This window comes from Scardinius erythrophthalmus (genome assembly GCF_964197995.2).
Source record: "Scardinius erythrophthalmus genome assembly, chromosome: 25".
In the NCBI taxonomy this organism is placed as follows: Eukaryota; Metazoa; Chordata; class Actinopteri; order Cypriniformes; family Leuciscidae; genus Scardinius; species Scardinius erythrophthalmus.
In genome coordinates this window covers 6,785,043-6,806,555 of record NC_138245.1, presented here as the reverse complement: position 1 = coordinate 6,806,555, position 21,513 = coordinate 6,785,043, and the positions used below count along the sequence as shown (strand labels likewise).

General features: G+C 37.7%; 1 protein-coding gene across 1 annotated transcript in view; it reads right to left on the bottom strand.

Annotated features, from left to right (window-relative positions):
• ptprga (protein tyrosine phosphatase receptor type Ga) overlaps positions 1 to 21,513 on the bottom strand; it is a 280,039-nt gene that overhangs the window by 196,308 nt on the left and 62,218 nt on the right. The window contains exon 2 of the mRNA XM_081356988.1: positions 20,390 to 20,482. Within this exon, the coding sequence (XP_081213114.1) occupies positions 20,390 to 20,482 (93 nt within the window). The remainder of the gene's footprint in view (positions 1 to 20,389; positions 20,483 to 21,513) is intronic.

Sequence of the window (21,513 nt, the reverse complement as noted above, 5' to 3'; positions counted from 1 at the left end):
GAAAATAAAAGGGTGAATCTCACAAAAAAACAAGACCAGGTCCTATTTCATGTCAGTTTCAAAGGAGGAAAAAAGAAGAAATTTTGCACAGATCGATGGAGGTGCGTGAAAGCAGTAAATTACCAGTCCGATCAGCAGTAAATTATCAGTCCGAGGAAGGGGGGTATTAACATGCCTAAAACTTTTGCACAGTACTGTATATATGTATATATATATATATATATATATATATATATATATATATATATATATATATATATATATACTGTATATATGAGTGTATATTTCACTTATAATAACTTTATTCCATAATTTGGGAAAAATTAAAATTAAAATAATTTGGGAAAAATTAAAATTAAAATACATGCAGCAAATATTACCATTATGTGTAAATGTTTCACAATAAACAATATATGATATAATGATATAATATGTATACACTATAGTATGTAATATGTCACTATAGATGAAAACAAAGATTAAACAAATTTATTACATATTAAATTCCTCACCAGTTCATTGAGAAAATTGCGGGGGGAAAAATCTCTGTCAGAGCACACACGATGCTGCACTACTGTTCAGGGGTGTTTTTTCAAGCTAAACACAGATTCTCTTCAAAGACGCCTTGAAGGCAGAGAAAATCCAGGCGTCGGACTCCTTTTCATCAATCACCTCCTTCAAAGCCTGGAATAACAACACCTGTCGATACAATATTTAGTTACGTGATCACAAACCTCTAATTTATTTACATCCATAATATATTTACTTTTTCATCCGACGGCGTAATAAATTGCAGGTGGCCGACGCAGTGATTCGATGATTTAGAGCTCAATTCGAGAACCAGAATTGGTTTCCGGCAAGCTAATACATCAGAGGAAGGAATTAAAAGGTGTGGCGGCTGAGCGCTGAACCTGGCTGCCCGTGTACTAGCGTTACCAGCGCAACGGCACATCACTCATGCCAACCGGCCACCCAGGGCACAGATGGATGGAGGTGCGTGAAAGCAGTAAATTACCAGTCCGATCATTAGATGATACTGAAGATGAAGCCGGGAAGCCCGCTAAAGTTCTGAAAGGGCAAATATAATAAATAAATCAACAGAAGCATGACCTTGGCCTCTTCCCATGAGATATTTTCCTCTATGAGATGTTTTATTAATGCATTTACTATGTGTTTTGGCTGTAAAAATTGAACGTAGACTTGTTAGATGAGGCAATCGTATCGTGCAGTGAACATGGGGCTACGTTCTCCTCTTTGTGTTCTGAGACACACGTTCACGGTTGTTGATGTCCGGGCCCGTGTGACTGATGGTTCTCGTGGCTCTCATCATGGCTGTCATTGGCCTCTAGGCAGGGTGATAAATTCTGGCCAGTGGTGGGGCAGCAGAGAGCAGGTCGGACTGATCGTTCGCAATCAGCGGCTCAGCGTGGAGCTCCAGTCAGAACAAATGGCTCTGACGCGCTCTCGACCTCCGGGTCACCCTGTCTAATGAACTTCCCACCGTACACTGAGAGGTCACAGCCTCAGGTGTGAAGGTCATGATCCATGGATCTTTTCTATGACAGGTGAATGTAACGTTGGACAGACTGTCACACTGCAGCACCCAAAGGGAGCAATCACAACCTTTACTAACGCCAGGACTGGCTGATAGTTGCTGCAACGGTTCAAGATGAACAAAAACTCTTTTATTTCTTGGGTCGGCAACCCATCTTAATCTCTGTTTTGAAATCATTTTTGAGAGAAAAATTATTTTGTGAGGAAATACTGGAAATTTGGTTGAGAAAAGTCAAGTAGCAAAATGGTCAAGTATAATTAACTTTAATTTGAAGGGAAAATAGTCCAAAATAAAAGAGTAGACATTAATTTGAGAGACACTAAAAACTTTATTGTAATTGTTAAAATAAATATGATGATTGAAAAAAGTCTATTTATTAGATAGAATGATGAATAGATCATCTTTTTCTTTTTTTAAATAATGTGAAAAATCAAGTGTAGTATTTATCATGAAATATATGATATATGGTGCTGTGAAATGCTGCATAAAATGCTGTAAAATGTCTCAATTTGTTTTTTTGAATCAACTTCAATATGCTTAGAGTTCAAATGGTTTTTTTTATGACTACAGATTTAAAATTGATATTGTTCAATATTTTAAGGCAGTGACATCATGACCTTTACTGGGAACACAAAAGGCAAATCCAGATGGACAAAATAAAGCCCGGTCCTAAATCTGTTCTCATTGAATATTCAATTTCACTCCAACAAATGACACATCGTGGAAATAAAATGTTTAGTGACTGTCAATTCACGTTGACTTAAGACTTAACAGTAGTGCTGCGTTCACACCATGTCGTAATTACAGTAATTACCATAATTACTAGATGACAACCTACTCTGAGCTGTTCACATCCTTGGACTTGGAATTATGCGTTTTCATGGCAACCATAAATGGAAAAATGAAGTAATCTGAGTACAAGTAACAGTCGTTATGCAAAATGTATAATTAATGAACATATACTTTATTTAGCAGGACATTAAATGGTTACTCAACTCAGTACTAGCAGATTTCTGAGAAATGCTGTTTAAAATTGAAATCAACACCCAAACAATTGTGTGACTATTTGCTAGATGTCTGCTCTGTGTATGTGTTGTGCTTGTATATAGTCCAAGCTGTGTAAATAGGAGAAAAAAACAATCAGACCAAGCACCAAAACACTCTTGTAGTTCTAGTATACACACTGTATACACTCATGATGGGGGGAGGAGAGAGAGTGAGCAAGCCGGACATTTGTAGAATGACTATAGAAAGAGAGATGCCTGAGATATTACCAAAGGGGAACATGCCAGAGGAATATCACTGGAAAAAGAAGGGTTACGATCAGGCATGAGCCTTAAGACCCGCATTAATATTATAAAAGCTTTTCCAGCGATGGAGAGACCTTAGAGAGTGGGAAGGCCTGAAAACGGATGCAATGGTTGCTTTGTTTCTTCTCAATACATGAGTAACATTGCTGTTTCACAGAACCAAGATATGCCACTGTAGTTGAAGCTGATTCATCCATACTTGCCCTGCTCCAAGCAGGACTTGAACCAGCGTCTCTGCCATGGCAGGCAAGCGCTTTAACAAGGACAATAAAGATGGCAGTCTGTAGCGTTAGTCCCTAGTGTGCCTCTTGAGATCAGGGGAGTGAGGTTTAACTGCGTAGCTCTCACTAGCTGGCTTCCGTTAAGATCCCTGCACAATGAGTCCGAAATTTTCGCATGCGTTTTTTAGTATTCGGTGGCTCTGAATTGTCAAACCACTTCTCAAAATGCTTGCTATGGATGCAAAAAACACAGAAAATCAAACCCGATCAGATTTTTTTTATGACGGACGAAAGTTTCACAGGCAGTGTGTAAATGTAATAGACACAACGTGAGGTCGTATTTATTTTTCAACATGCGAAAATATTGGACTCTGTGTGCAAGGACATTTACACTTGCGCCAGCTGTTAGTCATTGCCTGTGTTGCATAGTGTTTTCTTTATTGTGGGGGCGGAGCAATGAAGGGAGGGGTGTGTTTGTTTGGGTATCGATTTCAAATATCAAGTGTTTCTATGAAAAAACTTGTCTTTCGTTTATTTTCAAATTATTCTTTATGAAAACATTAACAAGTCAGTTATAGTAATTATTAAACACATATTGTGAAATAAATGCTTAACTATGTTTTACTGCTAAGGCACCAACATTTTGAGTGTTTTCACATAGTGTAGCAGCAGTCAAGTCGCACCTCACAGAAAATTATGAGTTTACAAGTTGTAATTATGACAGGGCATAAACGTACCTTATAAATAATCAGATTGAATTATATGTTGACTTAAAAAAAAAAAAAAACATCCTTTTTGCCACTTCTTACTCAATGATTTTATAGAAATTATTGGGACAAACTATTGGGACAAAAGAGGCATTATCGGATCTCCCACATGAACACCACAGGTCCATATTAGAGCATTTGCACCAACCCTTCTGTGACACACACACACAGTTTGGCCATTTTAATTCTTTAAAGAAAGGGTACCGTACATACAATGTAATGCCACTGTGCCTTCAAATCATAATAAAATACAAGGACATTAATGGACTACCTGTCTGAAAGGAGAAGCGAGGTGAAAGGTAGAGTTGAGCTAAAGACAGACCCTGATGTGAGAGGGCAAACAAGCACCGAAGGCTTTTTTGTTGCTGAAATATGTTGCAATTAAAATAATGGAGTGTGGTTCACACGCTCACCCTGTTATTCTCCAAAACTCATTCACTCACACAAACACATGCGAAGAAATCAAGGGCATTGTGCACTGGCGTCGAGCTGTGGTGTTCTCCTTGATGATGGCACTGCTTAGCTCCTCAGTGGAACTATTAAATTCCCTACCTACAAACACACACACACACACACACACACACACACACACACACACACACACACATTCATAGAGGAGACTACAGGGCAGCCACACAAGACACAATAATTGCTACCGAAAATAGATTTGAAGAGTTTTATCAGATTCCAGCGGGGATGCGGAAAGGACATTTTATCAGTCATCGTAGAAGCCTTGTGGCCTATTCCGAATGGCGTTCTGACAAAGACATTAAAAACCCTGTTAGCATGAAACGCTACACCGGAGGTTTTCAATTATCTAAAAAAGGCATTATTACTTGTACTGTTTTCTAAGATAAGCATTATCATTATTACTGCTTATATTTAGGGGTTAAACAATTAAGCAATTGCGCTGAATCATATGAAGGGACCAGAATATTACATTTCAACGTGAAATCCTCTTTGAAACTAGTTTTACTATATTTTAATGTGTTTCAGAGTAAATAAAATAAATAAATAATAGTGAGGAAAAAATAAAAATGTATGTATATTTTTAATAACACAAACTGATAAATCTTTCAGATGACAAAGGATAATATACAATCAATTAAGTAAATCATTTTGGGGGCAACTTAAAAAAGAAACGTCAAAATCTAGTTTCTACTATTGAAAAATATTTGAGAACTTTTCCACCTTCTTTAACTAATCAATATTAATAGATCAATATTAATGGAAAATAATAGATCAATATTAAAATTGCATTCTTGTAAAAAGTTCTTGTTCTGAAATTTTTGGTAAATCTTTCTCAGTTGCAGACGAGTAATTACTTGCCAACCTCATTGGATTTTTTAAACAAACACAAAGTTTTGTACGAATCAAGCATTTAGATTAATAACGCTCACAAGAAGCTGAGAGAGAGAGAGAGAGAGAGAGAGAGAGAGAGCGAGAGAGAGAGAGAGAGAGAGAGAGAGAGAGAGAGAGAGATGGATGGATGCCGGAGAGATGAATGCTGGGTCTTTATCACTCAGGGCCGGCGTCTCTGTTTACTCCGCTGTCTTTTCCTTCCCACGCCACATCCCTCACCCCTGATGTACAACAATACAAGGAAATATTTAGCCGCGATGATCTCAGCGAAAATTAATTAATATTTCATGCATGATAGAGCCTTTTAATATTTCAAGAGCAATTAATAAAGCAGCATTTCACTCGTCTCCCAGAGAAAATAGCCACAGTTGAATGTCAGTCATAGATGAATTTGCGTGCATTTCTGCAAAATGCTTTAATGTCGCCACTGGCTCTCGTCCTTGCTTGTACAGTACGGATATCTTCTTGTCCTTAAATACTTATCTAACCTCAGCTGCTCGACTTTGTATGTACCTAGAAACTGTCTGCTACATTTTCAAATTGCATTACTCAGAAGAATCGGTCACAAGATTCATGAAAAAAGGTAGAGCCGAACTGAAGGGTAATGTTTCATTGCAAATGAAAATGACATGAATGTGAATGCAGCCGTTTCTCTATCTCACATCCGGAAAGCCGCTGAAAGAGACCTATATGAGACACAATGTTTGAGGTTTCTCATTTTCTTTACCACTTTTCCAAAACCATTACTTTTTTTACACCAGCATGGTGAGGTGCTAGAGCTGGTGCCAAATCTGGCCCCAATCCACACCTTTCCACCAAAGTAAAGATGGTCCTGAGCAACAAAAACCTGCCTCCAGTCAGTTGTGTTATCATTTGGCTCTCATGCAAGGTGAAACGCTGGCTGGATCTGAGATACATTCTGAGAATGTGATGAAAAACAACATTTTGGAAGAAAATAGCTGAACTTTTTGTCATGCTGAGGCTCATTTTACAACTAGCATTTTATGCATTCTAAATACACAGGCTAATATTTTCAAACTTTTTGCATAATCTGACAAAATTCCAGCTTTAAATCACGCATAACAAAAGTAGACTTAGTAGTAGAAGGTTTTCTTCACACATCAAATCTCATATTTAATCTCAAGCTCAATGTCGTTTCCATGGATAAACATGTTACACTAACATTTGGAGAGAAAAAAAAGTATTAGGACAAAGGCTTCAGGTTTATGGTGGAAATGATACTTGGGACTGAGGGTGTACTGAAAAGTATGCATGTTTTATATCATATAACAGTTTATATATAGTTTATATAAATAGATAGTTTGCTATTTTTAAAGTTTTTAATCAAATCAATTCCATTTTGGTGAGCAAAACTTCTTTAAAAACATTAAAACAATCTTAATATTGACCCCAAATTTTCTAACATTTGCATATAATTTTAAATGTAACGAATTTATGTTTGTATAAAGAATTTTCATAGTTTAAGATTGAAAATCTGGGCAAAACAATAATCATCTATACAAAAGTAGCAAAATAAATTACTGCAGCATATAAAAAAGGTCCATTTTAATGATCTTTATATAACAAAGAAAGATGAAAAAAACAAACAAACATAAAATGACTGAAAATTGAAGAAACAACCAGGTACAAGTGTTTCTCCACACACACGAGTTAGAATATGTCATCGTGTGGTACATCTCCTGTGAGAGAATCAAGTTCTCTATCTATGTGTGTGTCTGCGTGTGTGTGTGTGTGTGTGTGTGTGTGTGTGTGTGTCCAGGAGGGCATGGCAAACAGAAACAAGCTCTTCTCTTCTGTGAGTCATTACCTCTCCCAGCCAGAGCTCATTTTCCACATGGCCGTGGTGTCAAATGCCTTCAAGCCATTCACCAAACTGGTTTTATCTCTATCTTTCTCCTCATGCATCTCAAGACAGAAGCACAAGAGCTCCATGATTCAGATACTTCAAATTTCTACAGAAGAAATTTCAATTAAATGAATTAATGCCAATGAAATGAAGAAGGGCAGCAGGGGAGCAGTCAGTGTTCATGAGAGGACAAGGACGATCGAAAAGTCCTCACGTGTGGCCACAGAAGCAATTCATCACAGGATTCTGCCGAGAACTCCCAGGAACATTCTTCAAGGGCCATCTCATGTGGAACCCTGAGCACCCATAATGCCCTGAAGAGATGACTGTACATGCACGGAGCCTGCTGGTGAATAATGGATATGTGCAAATACACACTCTAAACAACAACAACAACATGACCTGAGGGATGCAGGGTGGTTTTGTGCTCCATCAGACAATATTCAAAGAGATGCAAACGAATACATAAAAACAGCAGAATAAATAAATAAATAAATATATAAATATATATATATATATGATTTCTGAAGGACCAAGTGATACATGACGACTGAAGCAATGACTGCTGAAAATTACAGCTTTGCCATCAAATAAATAAGTTACCTTTTAAAATATATTCAGATAGAAAAAAAAATTAAAACGTAAAAGTATCTCACATTTTACAGTATTTTTGATCAAATAAATGTAGCCTTGGTGATCATAAAACACTTCTTTCATTAAAAAATATGAATTTTTCCAAACTTACTGTACATTACTGAACCAGTACTCTACATGTTAACGTTTAAATAACTAAATGCAATTTGTCAAAAAAAGGCCAGGCAAATATGTTGAGTAATTTTATATCATGTAATTGAATGACATACTTATTTTTATGGAAGCTTGTTTCCGCCACTGAATAAAACATTTTAAAAGATAATTGCGACTTTTTATCTCACAATTGCGAGTTTACATCTCGCAATTCTGACTTTATTTCTCAGAATTGCGAGATATAAAGTCAGAATTGCGTGAAATAAAGTCAGAATTCTGAGATATAAAGTCAGAATTGCGAGATATAAAGTCACAATTGCGTCTTATAAAGTCAGAATTCTGACTTTATATCTCGCAATTCTGACTTTATAACACATAATTGCGAGTTTATATCTCGCAATTCTGACATCTTTTCTCAGAATTGTGAGATATAAAGTCCAATTCTAATGGAAAAAAAAAGACGGATTATTTTTTTTTTTTTTACCTTAGAATAGTTTATATCTCACAATTCTGACTTTATAACACGCAATTGTGACTTTATATCCTGCAATTCTGACTTTATATCTCCCAATTGCGTGATATAAAGTCAGAATTCTGAGATATAAAGTCAGAATTGTGTGATATAAAGTCGCAATTGCGAGAAAAAAAGTCTGAATTCTGACTTTATAACACGCAATTGTGACTTAATATCTCGCAATTCTGACTTTAAAACACGCAATTGCGACTTTATTTCACGCAATTCTGACTTTATATCTCGCAATTCTGAGATAAAAAGTCGCAATTATCTTTTTTTTTGTGGCGGAAACAAGCTTCCATATATTTTACTCTTACACATCCAATAATAAATAAATAAATCGCATATTTACAAATAATAGATAGTTTTCTGAACATTCTAAAAAAAAAAGAAAAAAAAATTAGCAATTTGATATACATATTTGTGGCATCGACACAGAAGCAGCTGCTTCACATTATAACACTTATCATTTTATATAATGTGATTCATTAATGTTGTATGCAATATACATAAAGTCTAAAATAGTGAATCCAGCATCTCTACCTGTTGACACACGCGCCTCACCGTGTGGTAATATCGCATAAACGCTTATGAAATATTGCCACTTGTACTCATGCTTTAAATAAACTTTAATCAATTCGAGCTAATCCATTTGCTTATTTTATAGTAGAGGAGAATATTGCTTGTCCACCCCCACCCGAGACCCGACACACAGCAGCTCAGCGACAAACGTGTCGGTTCATTCAGTATTCATTGAGGGACACACACCTCTCCCACAAACACTCGTGAGAGCCGTTTACGCTCATTAAAGTAGACTTCTTAATCCTCAGCTAAAGAGGCGGAGTGCAAGCTTCTGATAAATTCTGTGAACCATCTCGTTCTCTTTCCCTCCCTCTATTTTTAGCTCTTTTTTATCGGTCCTTTTCTTCATCCCGCTCATTCATCTTTGTTTCCGTCTCCGAGTCATTAAACTGCTCCTCAGCTAACAGTATTTAAAGAAATAACTCGCCCACACTAAATACACTTAACACCTTTGTTCCGCTAGCTTGAGCTGGATTCCATTACTTTGGAAGTTCAAACATGTTCTTGAAAGAAGTGAAATTCTGTGATGTGGCATGTTTGTTGGTGGGCAGGTTTTGTAGTAATTGCAAGTAGTGATGGGTGCTTTCGAAACACGCTTAGTGAAGCTTCGGAACCTTTGTGAATCATTTCTTTCCAACCAGTGATTCGGAGTGCGTATCACGCTGACAAAGTCATGTGATTTCAGTAAGCGAGGCTTCGTAACATCATAACTGTTTCGAAACGTTTCAAAATTTCAATGGTTCGTCACTAGGGGACGATGATCTCTGTGAACCGCTGTGAACCCATGAACCAATGTCTATATGTTTTTTACTTGATCTTGGATCAGTTTTATTAAGTTAATGCCATGTTTAAAAATTAAATTGAAGAGTTAATAGTCTCTTGTTGGCCTGAGTAACCAAGCTCCTACAATTCAGTAAAATAATACATATTAAACAGACACGTCATATTTATTGATATTAGATGACTTGTTAATTGCATTTAACAGATTGCACTTTAATAAAACATTTGTTATTGGTTTGTAAAAGGTGCTTTTATGCATGTTTTGGCTGAGCTTTGGTTGCATTTACTCTCCTCTGACCAGCATGCATCACCAATGTGTGACGTTTCGAGCCATAGATTGATAAATCTGAACATAGTGTTTACATGAACACTAAATAAATGATCAGGTTGGTGTGCGCGTTTACAGTATATGTCACAAGCTTCAAATCGGATTTAATATTTTCACATGTGCGCAGTTTCCTGATATTGGCACATACTAACCATCCACCTACCATTGCTTCTTTTCTTTGTTTTAAAAAGGAGACTTTCTATTTATCTATTTTAGGTCCTAATTAGGAGACTATGAGCGCATGAAGCTTTGTGCCGTGCTAATTATATTTATCAAGCACTAAAAACACCCTTTCCCGAGTCCTAAACAAGGCGCCGGATGACATTGTCCTGCTGCATTTCACAGGCGATAAGTGGAAGGAGAATTTTAGATTGACATGACAGTCATTTATGACACAATATTCAACAACAGCAGCTCATTCAAGGCGTCACACCTCATTACACCATCTGTACGTTATTGCACATGTGCAGAACTTTCGGTTTTAATTCTGATCAAGTGTTTACATGTCCTATCAAACAGATTAGAAATGGTTTAAACTTACCCCTTACAATTGGCCATGTGACTTTTTGGTTCCACTTTATTTTGATAGTCCACTTTAGACATTCTACTAACAACAAGTAACTGTGCAACTACAGTACATGTCAGCTAACTCTCATTAGAGTATGAGTAGACTGTAGTAGACTGTTAGGTTATGGTTAAGTGTTAGGGTTCGTGTTAGTAGAATATGTTGACTTACAGTTGCCAAGTTACTTATAGTCAGTAGAATATCTAGGGGACCAACAAAATAAAGTGTTAGCAAATATTAAGTTGACAGTCTATAATGACAGTTAGTTGACATGTAGCTGCAAAGTTACTTATAGTTAGTAGAATGTCTAAAGTGGACAATGAAAATAAAGTGTTACCGACTTTTTTATTCCGACTGTGCAACTAGTCAGATTACAAATGGATTATTAGGGTCCATGTAAACGCAGCTACTAAATCATTTTGATTCAAAGTTAATTCAATCGATTGAAAGTAAAAAAAAAAAAAAATGTTTTCTCTCATCACTAATTGCAAGAGATAACTACTGAACAAATACAGGAATTACTGATTAAATTTGTTCAATCAAGCCAAGACAAGATTATAAATGGTATAAGACCACATAAACCACAGGAGATGATCGCATGGTTTTTTTTTTTTTTTGGTAAAAACGTGCTCATTTGTTTAACTTTGGAGATTTCTTCAAATGAAACTCAAATAGCTTGGCTAATATGACGTCCTCACCAGGCTGAAGTCGTGCATAGGCCACAGGAGATGAGCCTCAGCTCTGTAAATACTACAACATTTCCCCTTCACCGCACTCTTTTTCTCTCCCTCTCTCGATCCGTCTTTCTGCTCTCTCCTGAATACTAACACAGCCCTGGGTCTGTTTGCCTAGCACTGACAGAAACAGCAACATGTCGGTGTGTTTCACCAGTCAGGTGTGTGCGTGTAGTGAAGGAGGAGGGTTTGATATTTACATTCTGGATATATCAGCCACTCTGCACTTCCAAACACACAGAGCTGGCCTTTAAAACCCAGACGTGGATTCATAACGAAAGACAATGGTGGAAGAGATGGGAGGAAAGGGGGATAGTAAAACAACCAGAACAAACAAATGAGTTGCCAAGCAGTTACACAAATCAGAGAGTGAGTAACAGATTTATCTTTTTTTTTCAGCATAAGGGAGACATAATGTATGCAAGTATGCATTATGCAAATGCAGATGTGATGTGGGGCCAATGTAGTTATCACTCTTATGTTCCTCTAATAATAATCCTCCATCCTCAAGGGGGCGATAGAGTTACCTTCAAATGTGTGCATTTAAACCTTAAAGGGGTCATATAATGGTACATGCACTTTTACAAGTTGATTGTACTGAAATGTGTGTTGGCAGTGCCTGTACACAACCATCATAAAATGATAAAAATCCATCCAGTGTTTTTTTTTTAAATCTCCTTATATGTTTTCCAATCTCTAAAATCAAGCTGTTTGACCTAGTGACGTCACACGGTCGGACGCCCCTCCCACGATTTGTGATTGACAGCAGCGTTTCAACACAGACCCGCCCTCGCTCGTGAGCGAGCTGTCAATCATCATAGTCCGCGCGTCATTGTTGATACTCACTGGAGCACTGTCTATGAGCAGAATGGCGTCTAAGCGATTGTGGTGTTCTGTTCTTGGGTGTAATAAGGAACACAGCAGTCATTTTGATGTTTCTAAATCCGAACCGCTGAAGACGCAGAGGCTGACTTTTGTTTTCGAAGGGAATATTCCCCACGATCAACGTCAATGCTTTCATGTTTGCGCGAATCATTTCACACACCAGACTGCTTTACAAACGAGGTCAATATAAATCTGGATTTGCTAAGAAGCTGCTCCTGAAAAAAAGGATCGGTACCAACTATTCGTGTTCCTGCTGAACCTCCAGAAGAACTGAAGTGAGTGTAATGTTTTATTAACCTTTATATTAATCTTTGCAAATAGCTTGCACGCTTCATGATGAATGCGGCTATTTTTACACTCAGGTACATTATGGCATGTTTTCTATGTACGACGTTATCAATAAAATTCATAATCCCACATTTATAATGAACAACGCGTTATGGTTATTGTGTTATTGTGTTACAAACGGTGTACGCACAGAACAGAGGGGCGGGGTGAGCAAAGCGCATTATCATTTAAAGACACATGCACTGAAACGGCGTGCTGAAAACAGAGCTGTTTTTGACCAGGTAAAATGAGTGTTTTCTTACAATACTAATGAGAATTTTTAATTAAAGTATATTACAAACTTTTAATTTAGACCCTAAAGAATCATATTAGCTTGTACAAAAATGACATTATATGACCCCTTTAAATAATTTAGGTAATACAGGTAATAATTTAGAAGATTACATTCTATGTTCTGTTAGCGCAACTTGTGGCAATGCTGAGAACATTTATTTGTGTTTCAAGTACAAAAAGTGATATGTTTCAGAACACAAAAGCGCGCGGACATTATCTGATATGTTTCAGAATGCAAAGATGTTCAAACTTGAGTAGCTAGATGTGTTTCTGTTCACGTATACCGTTCAAAAGTATGGGGTTGTAAAGATTTACATTTTCAAAAAATAAGTTACTGAGGCTGCATTTATTTGATCAAAATACAGAAATATTGTGAAATATTATTACAAATAACACTTTTTATAATTTATACTTAATTATAATCCAAATAACTAGAACTTTTCTGTTTCAGTATATTTTAAACCTGTGATGGCAAAGCTGAATTTGTATCATCATCAATCCAGGCTTCAGTCACATGATCCTTCAGAAATCATTCTACTATGCTGATTTTTGTGCTCAAGAAACAGATCATTTTGAATGCTAGAGTACCTCAGTAGAGTATATTTCGCCCTGTGATGAGATTTAAAGCCGACACGGATGATCCAGCATCCCACACGAGCAAACTCTGCTCACAGTTTGACCTGAATGCTTCATCTGAATCGGTCACTTGCCTCCTCCTCCACACACACACACACACACACATACAGTGCACCTTGGGACGGAGCTCAGATGAAATGTGCCTCTGGGTCAGGGTCCTACAATGGGAGGATAACTCAAACTGCACCATGTCATAATCCATTACAGGACTGTTATTGGCTGTGCCGTAAATTGCACAATAACAGCAGGTCCATCGAGTGACGTGCGGCAGCGTTAGCGCAGGCCTGTGATGGACTCTCCAGTATGCCCTGCCGGCTCATTTTATTAAAGCAGATCTTCTAATGGATCTCATGTTACTCACTGTTGCCATATTCAACAGATCAGCACATTCAAACCAAACCTGGTTACTGATTAATATATAAAACCACATCACCCCTCCAACTCATCTCTCACTTTCTGTAGCAGTTGCTTTCACTTCTAGAATCCCTTTATAAAAGTGTCCCAAAATAAACAGTTACCGAGTCATTTTTAAAAAGGGTGCCTTTTCGATTTTTGGAAGTATTTCCTTGCGGTTACGGTTGTATGCATACTTTGTTAATGCCCTTGTGGAAGGACCTTTCTCGAAGGGATTCAGTAGCTCACTTTTGTTTGGAATAACCCTCAGTAGCGTCCTCGTCCCACAGTGACCTTCATGGGCACAAAACACAATCGAAATTCACCCAGAGAGAAATAAACGTTATTAGAAAATAAGCCAATGTTAGCAACGTTAGTATAGCATGCAAGACTAAGCACCGTTGAATGAGAGCGAGAAGAAACTCAAAAAATATGATATAAATATAATGACCTTGTTTTGAAAGTTTGAAAGTCATAGCATGTGAAAGACACAGATGAATGAGAGCAAGGAACCAAGTTTTTTTTTTTTTTTTTTTTCAGAACAACAGGAGTTAGAGAGGGAGGGAGAGAAACAGACAGGAAATATGCTATGCAAAGGTTAGCATACATATCAAAGTATGACAGAACGACTACGGTTGAATGGGAGCAAAAAACTCTTTGTGAGATCTTGTTTCCTGTTGAAGAAAAAAGAGAGAATTAAAGAAAACTGAGTGCGAGGGAGAGTGTTTCTCATTAGCATGCTCAGTCAGGTACGGCTCTGGTCTGGCTAGCTCAGAGCACATCCAGCTGTAGTGGGGTCTGCCAGCTCCCTCTGCCTGCAGACCCACCCATAATTACCCGCTTTAAGAAGAGGGAAAACGAGGGCATTATGAATTCTTCCCTCCGCCTCTCATCAATGCGTCTGTCGTCATCTAATTAGCGGTCTAACTGATGAAAAATACCCCTGTCAAAATAACTCAAAGAATGACAAAAGTTAACACAGCACGCCATTTACTGCGGCACAGTCTCAAAGCACAAAAGCTGTCAGAGAAGAAAGTTCATTGAAAAAAAAAAAAAAAAGAAAAAAAAGGAAGATCAGGGCAGGCAAACAATGGATTAGGTTTTTGGGAGAGTCTCTATTTACATTTAGTTTACTCGGCACCAGTTCGTGGAGAATCAAGAGAGGTGGAGATTGGAAGTCAGTTGTAAAATGACAAACAATCCCTTTCTTCTCAATAACAAATCAAAACAATCAGAATTTCTCAGATTTAATTTAATTTATATAAAAATTTAATTCTTATAAAAGGTACGAAATTCCTGTAATACTTTCCCTACGTCTGAATATCCTTACATCCCCAACTGTATGGTAGGAGATAAACAGTATGTGGAAAGAGTAGTGATCTGATGAACGCTTAACTATACCATGAGGACACAGATGAGGAGTTGTTACATGACGATTACAACATGGCAGATGTAGTACATCCGGATTTTATTCATTCAACACACATCTATACTATAAAAAACATTTTATTTTTCTATGTACGTGAAGTAAGTTCTTATTCTAATCTAGTACAAACCCAGACAGTATGCGATGTCAGACACAGCTTTTATGCTTTAAAATTGCATTGACACCTATTGATGTGGAGGAGACATCGCAAATAAACGTTTCCAGTTGACCTATCCTATTTACAGACATATTGGTCACACATGATTCACATAGTTTATTGTGACAAAAATGTACAACAATACGTGTGCATCAAGATGGAAGTGAGTAGTATTCGGCAGGTCATGTGATCTCAACACGGCCCGCCGCATGTACAAAAACCTGACTTTTATCAAAAACACTATTTGTTTCTTTAAAAGTAGCATTTTTATAGCAGGAGATAGGTATCACACCTTTAAATGTGAACTATGTAGTACACTTTTAATTATGAGTTTCTTTAAATGTAATATTTTATAGTGGGAGTTACTTGTGTAGTACTCATTTAAATGTGTTACAGTACAAACTGCATACTGCATTCACACATACACCACAGGAAGTACTTTGTCTGTCTGATTAAGTGTAAATAGCAAACATGAGGGTCGACCTGCTGTGCTCTGCACAACATCTGGAGCGGGTCAACATCTGTGTCCAGGTTGCCAACATTGCTAAACAAAAGCTGGCAGCGTTGAGCTCAGAGCTAATAGAGAATGATGGGAAGGGGGTAGATGATGATGATGAAGGCCTGCGGAGAGGTGAACAGAAGATCTGGGAGACTAACAAGATGCACTGTCTGTTAACAAACAATCGTTCAAAAATAAAGAGATTTGACTATGAATGTCACACGGAAAAAGAAGATAATTTGAAGTATAGGCAATTTCAACTGTTTTTGTCCATAATAAAAGTGAAAAACATTGACTTTCATTGTAAATATATATATATATTGCAGTTGAATAATGCAAATTATTTAGGTTCGGAAGGACATGAGGGTGAGTGAATAACAGAATTTTCATTTTTGCACAATCAGCTCCTTTAAGAGAAAATTTACAGCTCGAAATATCTATGCACTTAACTTATGCAAGCAAATCATGAGACGTGAAAGCATTGACCAATTGATGGCCTTTTTAACAATCAGAAGTGGCACAGCAGAGGTACCATATCAAATTCCATCTTCATACCGCCTTCTATAGAGTTTCGTAGCCGTGAGCTGTTCATTCAAAGGTGGCATCTGGGGATGAAATTACCTTATGTGGGTTGTCATGAAAAGACAGGAGCAGTACATTTTCCGTCCTTTAAATTAAAACCTATTAATGGAAGCACTGCTGATAACACAAAGGCTTTAAAATTAATATCCATCGAATAGACAGAGGTTAGCAAGCAGAGATCATAACGCTACTGCAGCCCTGCATTAAACATCTGATAAGTGTCTGTCAAGAACGGTCATACAGAAAATGTATTTTGGGGTCTGGCACACGCTTCCTGGAAGACGATATTGATCTTCTTACAATGTTTTTGATACCATGCTTAGCCAGAGAGCAGCTTCTCCAAGTTCATTAATCATTCAGAGATGCTTGTTTTGTTTACAATACCAATCTAGCACATATTTGTGAGAGGCTTTTCAATTTAGATGCCTTAAAGATAATAGTGCTTCACTGCCAACATGCGACTGCTTAAGTGCTTTAAATAACAATGCGTAATGCATCTCGAAACAGAACTTGCATGGTTTTTGGACTGGATTTCAACATCGCTCACCACTGCGCTATTTAAACATCAAATAAATGTAAATCTGCCGGTTTGTGGGTATGTTTAACAGCACATTATTGATGTTGAGATGATTACACAATACTTCACCATGAGAGTGTTTGGCAATGTATAATCAATAAAAGCTTTATAAATGATACAATTTTAAAGAGATATGGTGATGCTTTCACTGCATTTTTGTTATAGATGCCAGAAAAACAATGGCAATCCTTTGCCAAAGCCCCATCCCACAAAGAAACTCCACTGGACCACAATAACAGTGAAGATATGCCTTGAGCTGTTCTGTTAACACCAATTCCACATTGAAATATGCGAAAAACTAACGATATTTAAGTGTAATCTGCCCGAGCTAAATTTGGCCCAGTGGGCCCTGTAGCCCACAGAAGTCGTGAGACATGTTGTTAGGGGTTTTGTTTGATCAAGCATAATTTACAGGGCTCTTTAGGGAGCAATAAATAAACTGATAATGGAGCTTGATGCAAAAACGGCAAGGGCTTTGTAACTGGGCAAACCGAGAATGATGAGTAACCGGAGGGTACGAGCGCGGCAGCTTTACAAGGCGCGAACAGAGTAAAGCCACTCGACAGGACGACGAGCCGCTCTCAGAGTGAGGATCATCTGCCGAGTTCATTAAATCTGCCTGCAGGACAAAGTCATCTCGGCTCGTCAACAACATTCTGCTCACAAGAAGCGATAGGTGTTCAGCGACCAAAGGAATTCAGGGCAGTACGTGCTTGAAAACATGAACGCACAACCACCAGAAAACATGTGTGGAGATATAAATACATACGGGTGAGTGTCAACATGCACTTTACGATATCTTGCCATGCAATCACAGTTTTTAAGGCTTAACACTCTAGGACCCTTGATGTGCGTAAGAAACCCACGGGCAGATTTGACTCAAGAACACATGCTGACTCTGTCTTGCATTGATTTGTGTTTATAAAAATAAAAAACATTGCCATTAGCAAAACAGGGATTTGTAAGATCGTCGGAACTAGGGATATCAAAAATGCCAGTACTTCTGTACCAAGTCGATATGAGAAAAAAATGGTGATACTGGTATTATCAAGAATACAGACTCAAGCCAGTACCAATGAATACATTTTGGTATTGTGACAGCCCTGGTCTGAACTAATTTGTGAGTGACATAGAGTGTCTATGATAAAGAATTTCTTTAAAAAAAAATCTAAACTTTCATATGGTTTGGGGGAAAAGAAACATCTTTAAGAAATGTTTGTTTTTTTTGTATACACATCTTAATCATTATTTATTTATTTTTTTTAAATACATTTACCGTTGTAAAAAGTTATTGTTTTACAAATATTCTGAATTAATATTTTTTAAATATCATTAGGCCTACATCACAAGTCACACCATATGACATTTTAAACTAGCCTTGCATTGTCATTAAAAATTATCTAATATTTTGAGAGACTTGCCAACCTTGACACAGAGTCTCTCCCCCCAAAAAATTATTTTAATTAAGAAATTGAAAATATTCTCATCATAGAAGAGGTGTATTCAAGTCACCATATGTATGAAATTCGTTTTCATTTGTTTTCTGAATAAATCAATTGATAGGAACAAAAAATTAGTGGCATGTCATTGACTCAAATGCCACTGTAGGAGGTTTTCGGTTCTCTTCTGTAATATTTTTAATTGTTGTCTATTTCTGAATTATCTAGTTTCCTCATAATGTGGCATCATGTTCTCTTCTTTTCACCAGGTTACTGATTAAAACTTACTTGCTAATTAGAATGTACTAATTGCCTGTACTTGTGACTATTGCCTGACTAAAAATAGCATGCGCTCTTCTCCCTTTCTCCACACACAGGCTGATGCCAGACAAATCTCACGACACAGCGGGCAAACTACACAGCATCTCTGGGTGATGCCCCAGATGCCCCAGTGACCCACCCCATCAAACCCCAGACCGAAGCGCACGGAGCATCTCCTGTCTCTGAACAGCAGGGGTTGATGGGAGAGCTTTTAACATAGTTCATTGTTTAGTTTAACATAGTTTAACCTACAGTTCTGGACTAAGCAAGAAGGGTATATCGTATCGTACTCCTGTAACAAAAAAAATTCATAGCAATTATGAAAAGTAAATAAATTAAAAAGATAATTAATTAAAAAACTAAAAAAGAACTATTGCTACTATTTTTCAGTACCATGACCGAAGCTTAGTGTAGCTTTTCCAGTAACAAGCTAATTTTTCCAAGAATTGGTGGTACAGTGCAAGATTCTCACTGTTTTTGTTTTTAAGAAAGTTCCTCTTTTTAAATGGTTTCTTGTAGTGTTGCCAAATATTTTTAGTAACTACATGTAATTACACACGTTTTCAAAAGGGTGGCTTGACTAGTTGAACTACTTTACATCACGAGTAGCTTACAGCTTAGCAAGCTACAGTACTACATTTGCTTGCCTGAGTCCCTGACACTGGCACACAATGCCAACATAGACATCCAAATGTGTGCACTAGAGAATGATGACAAATGTCAGCCTGCAGGAAATATTTAAATGTAAGACTGTATAATTATCACTTGAAATAGATGTATAAAAACACTAAAACATCAAGATCCTTTGACTGAAGGCGTCTTTGATGTGATAATATATGCATACACACACACATAGAGGTTGTGACTTCTTACACTACAATCTCAGCTCTTTTCAGTAGAGAATTGAATAGAGTATATAAGTAAGCATACACATACCGCCTAATACAAAAAGACTTTACTACCAACACTACTCTGGCCCTGAAAACATTGACTATTCACAATGAATTGCTCATCTGAAAGATGCTTCAGCACCTTAGTGGGACGTTAAATGGTGGATGTTAGCAAACAATACAATAAAGACCACAAGATCACAAAAGTGCAGGTATCCAAGTGTTTGTTGTAGGCCACATCTGTGCAAGGGGCCACCCGTCACGCTGGCAAACAACAGAAACCCACGGCAGGGAAAAGGGGACGCATTTAAAATAAAATAAATATCATTGGTTGCCGCGGGCTTGGTGGCACAGTTAAAGATTAATGCTATTCTTCTTCAAATATTGCTCAGAGGGACAACATGAGTCACTTTCTCAACAGCAAAGCATTCATGAAAGCAAAAGCCAGGGGAGACCCTAAGGCGAGGCCTCTGGGGGTGAGGTGGACAGCTCTGGATGAAAGACCAGCTGTCTATCAGAGGACGTTTATATGTTTTGGTGGTAGCAGAACACAATGACTGTCACAAAAGAGACATTTAAATGTTACTCTTTCAGAAGTGTCTCTATGTATGAGTGAATGTAGTTTGCTCACCTGAGTAGGCCCAGTAGGACTCTTCGGCCGCTCTGCGGTGCCTGTCACCAATTGGCCGGTCATGATGCTCAGCTTTCTCCCACTCAGCCATTGCTGTAACAGAAAAATAATGAGAAAGTGTTTAGGGTAAGTGCTTTGATAATGTGAGCTGTGTGGCTTTGAATCTGTTGGCTGATTAATAGAAGTCTTAACTTTCTGTCAGTTCCAAAATCTCCTAAGAGAATTTCAATTCTTTTATCTTTAACCAAGCGTGCTAAATATTGCGTAAATCTTTTTGATTTCAGTGTATATCTGTATCCCAATAATAATTAAATTGTATTACCCTACACTAGGGTTGGGCGATGTCCCCTAAATTGGCAGTTGACGATGTTTACAGTAAAACATCGCGATGGACGATGATATCGTCGGGGGGGGGGGGTTGTGTGCTGACGATCACGAAGAGACAGGGAGAGTGCACATTGTAGCTACTTACATCTACTGTGTTTACGCCACGGGAATACTCGGCTTGGCATTTTGAAGTATTTCTATGTTTATTTGGCCGTTCAGGCGCGCAACCGAAGACAAAGACTACTTGACCATGTTGCGCTCGGAGCGCGCGCGCACCAACCTGTCAGTAGAATTCAGTTCTCTTTCGCGACTTATCGTGCTTTTGATTTTTCTTTTCAATAGCACATCCTGCTCTTTTCTTTCTTATTCATGTTTTGTTATGAACTTAATCGTCAACTGAAATCTGTGCGGATTATCAACACGATACATTTAGGCCTATAGGACATAAAGGGTCTCTGCGGCAAAAGTGAAAGTACCAGCGGCCAACGGGTGAAATGTTTCTCTTTGCACAGCAAAGCACCTGTTTCAATAAAAGGATATATTAAAGTTTATAAAGCCTACTTTTACATTTTCATTGCTGTTTTAAAATGAATTTCGCCATCACCTTAAACAAGCTGTTCTGCTTGAATCCCAGTGCAGGAGCTGTAACTGTTAGGTTAACACAGAAACGTAAGCGTTTGGTTGATTGCTGTGGTGACTCGTGACACTCGCGAACAGCACTGAACACACACGTCTTCATTTTTTTTATCGTTTGTTGGTAAAGGGTGAGAGACCTTGCGAGCCACACGAGCCATAGG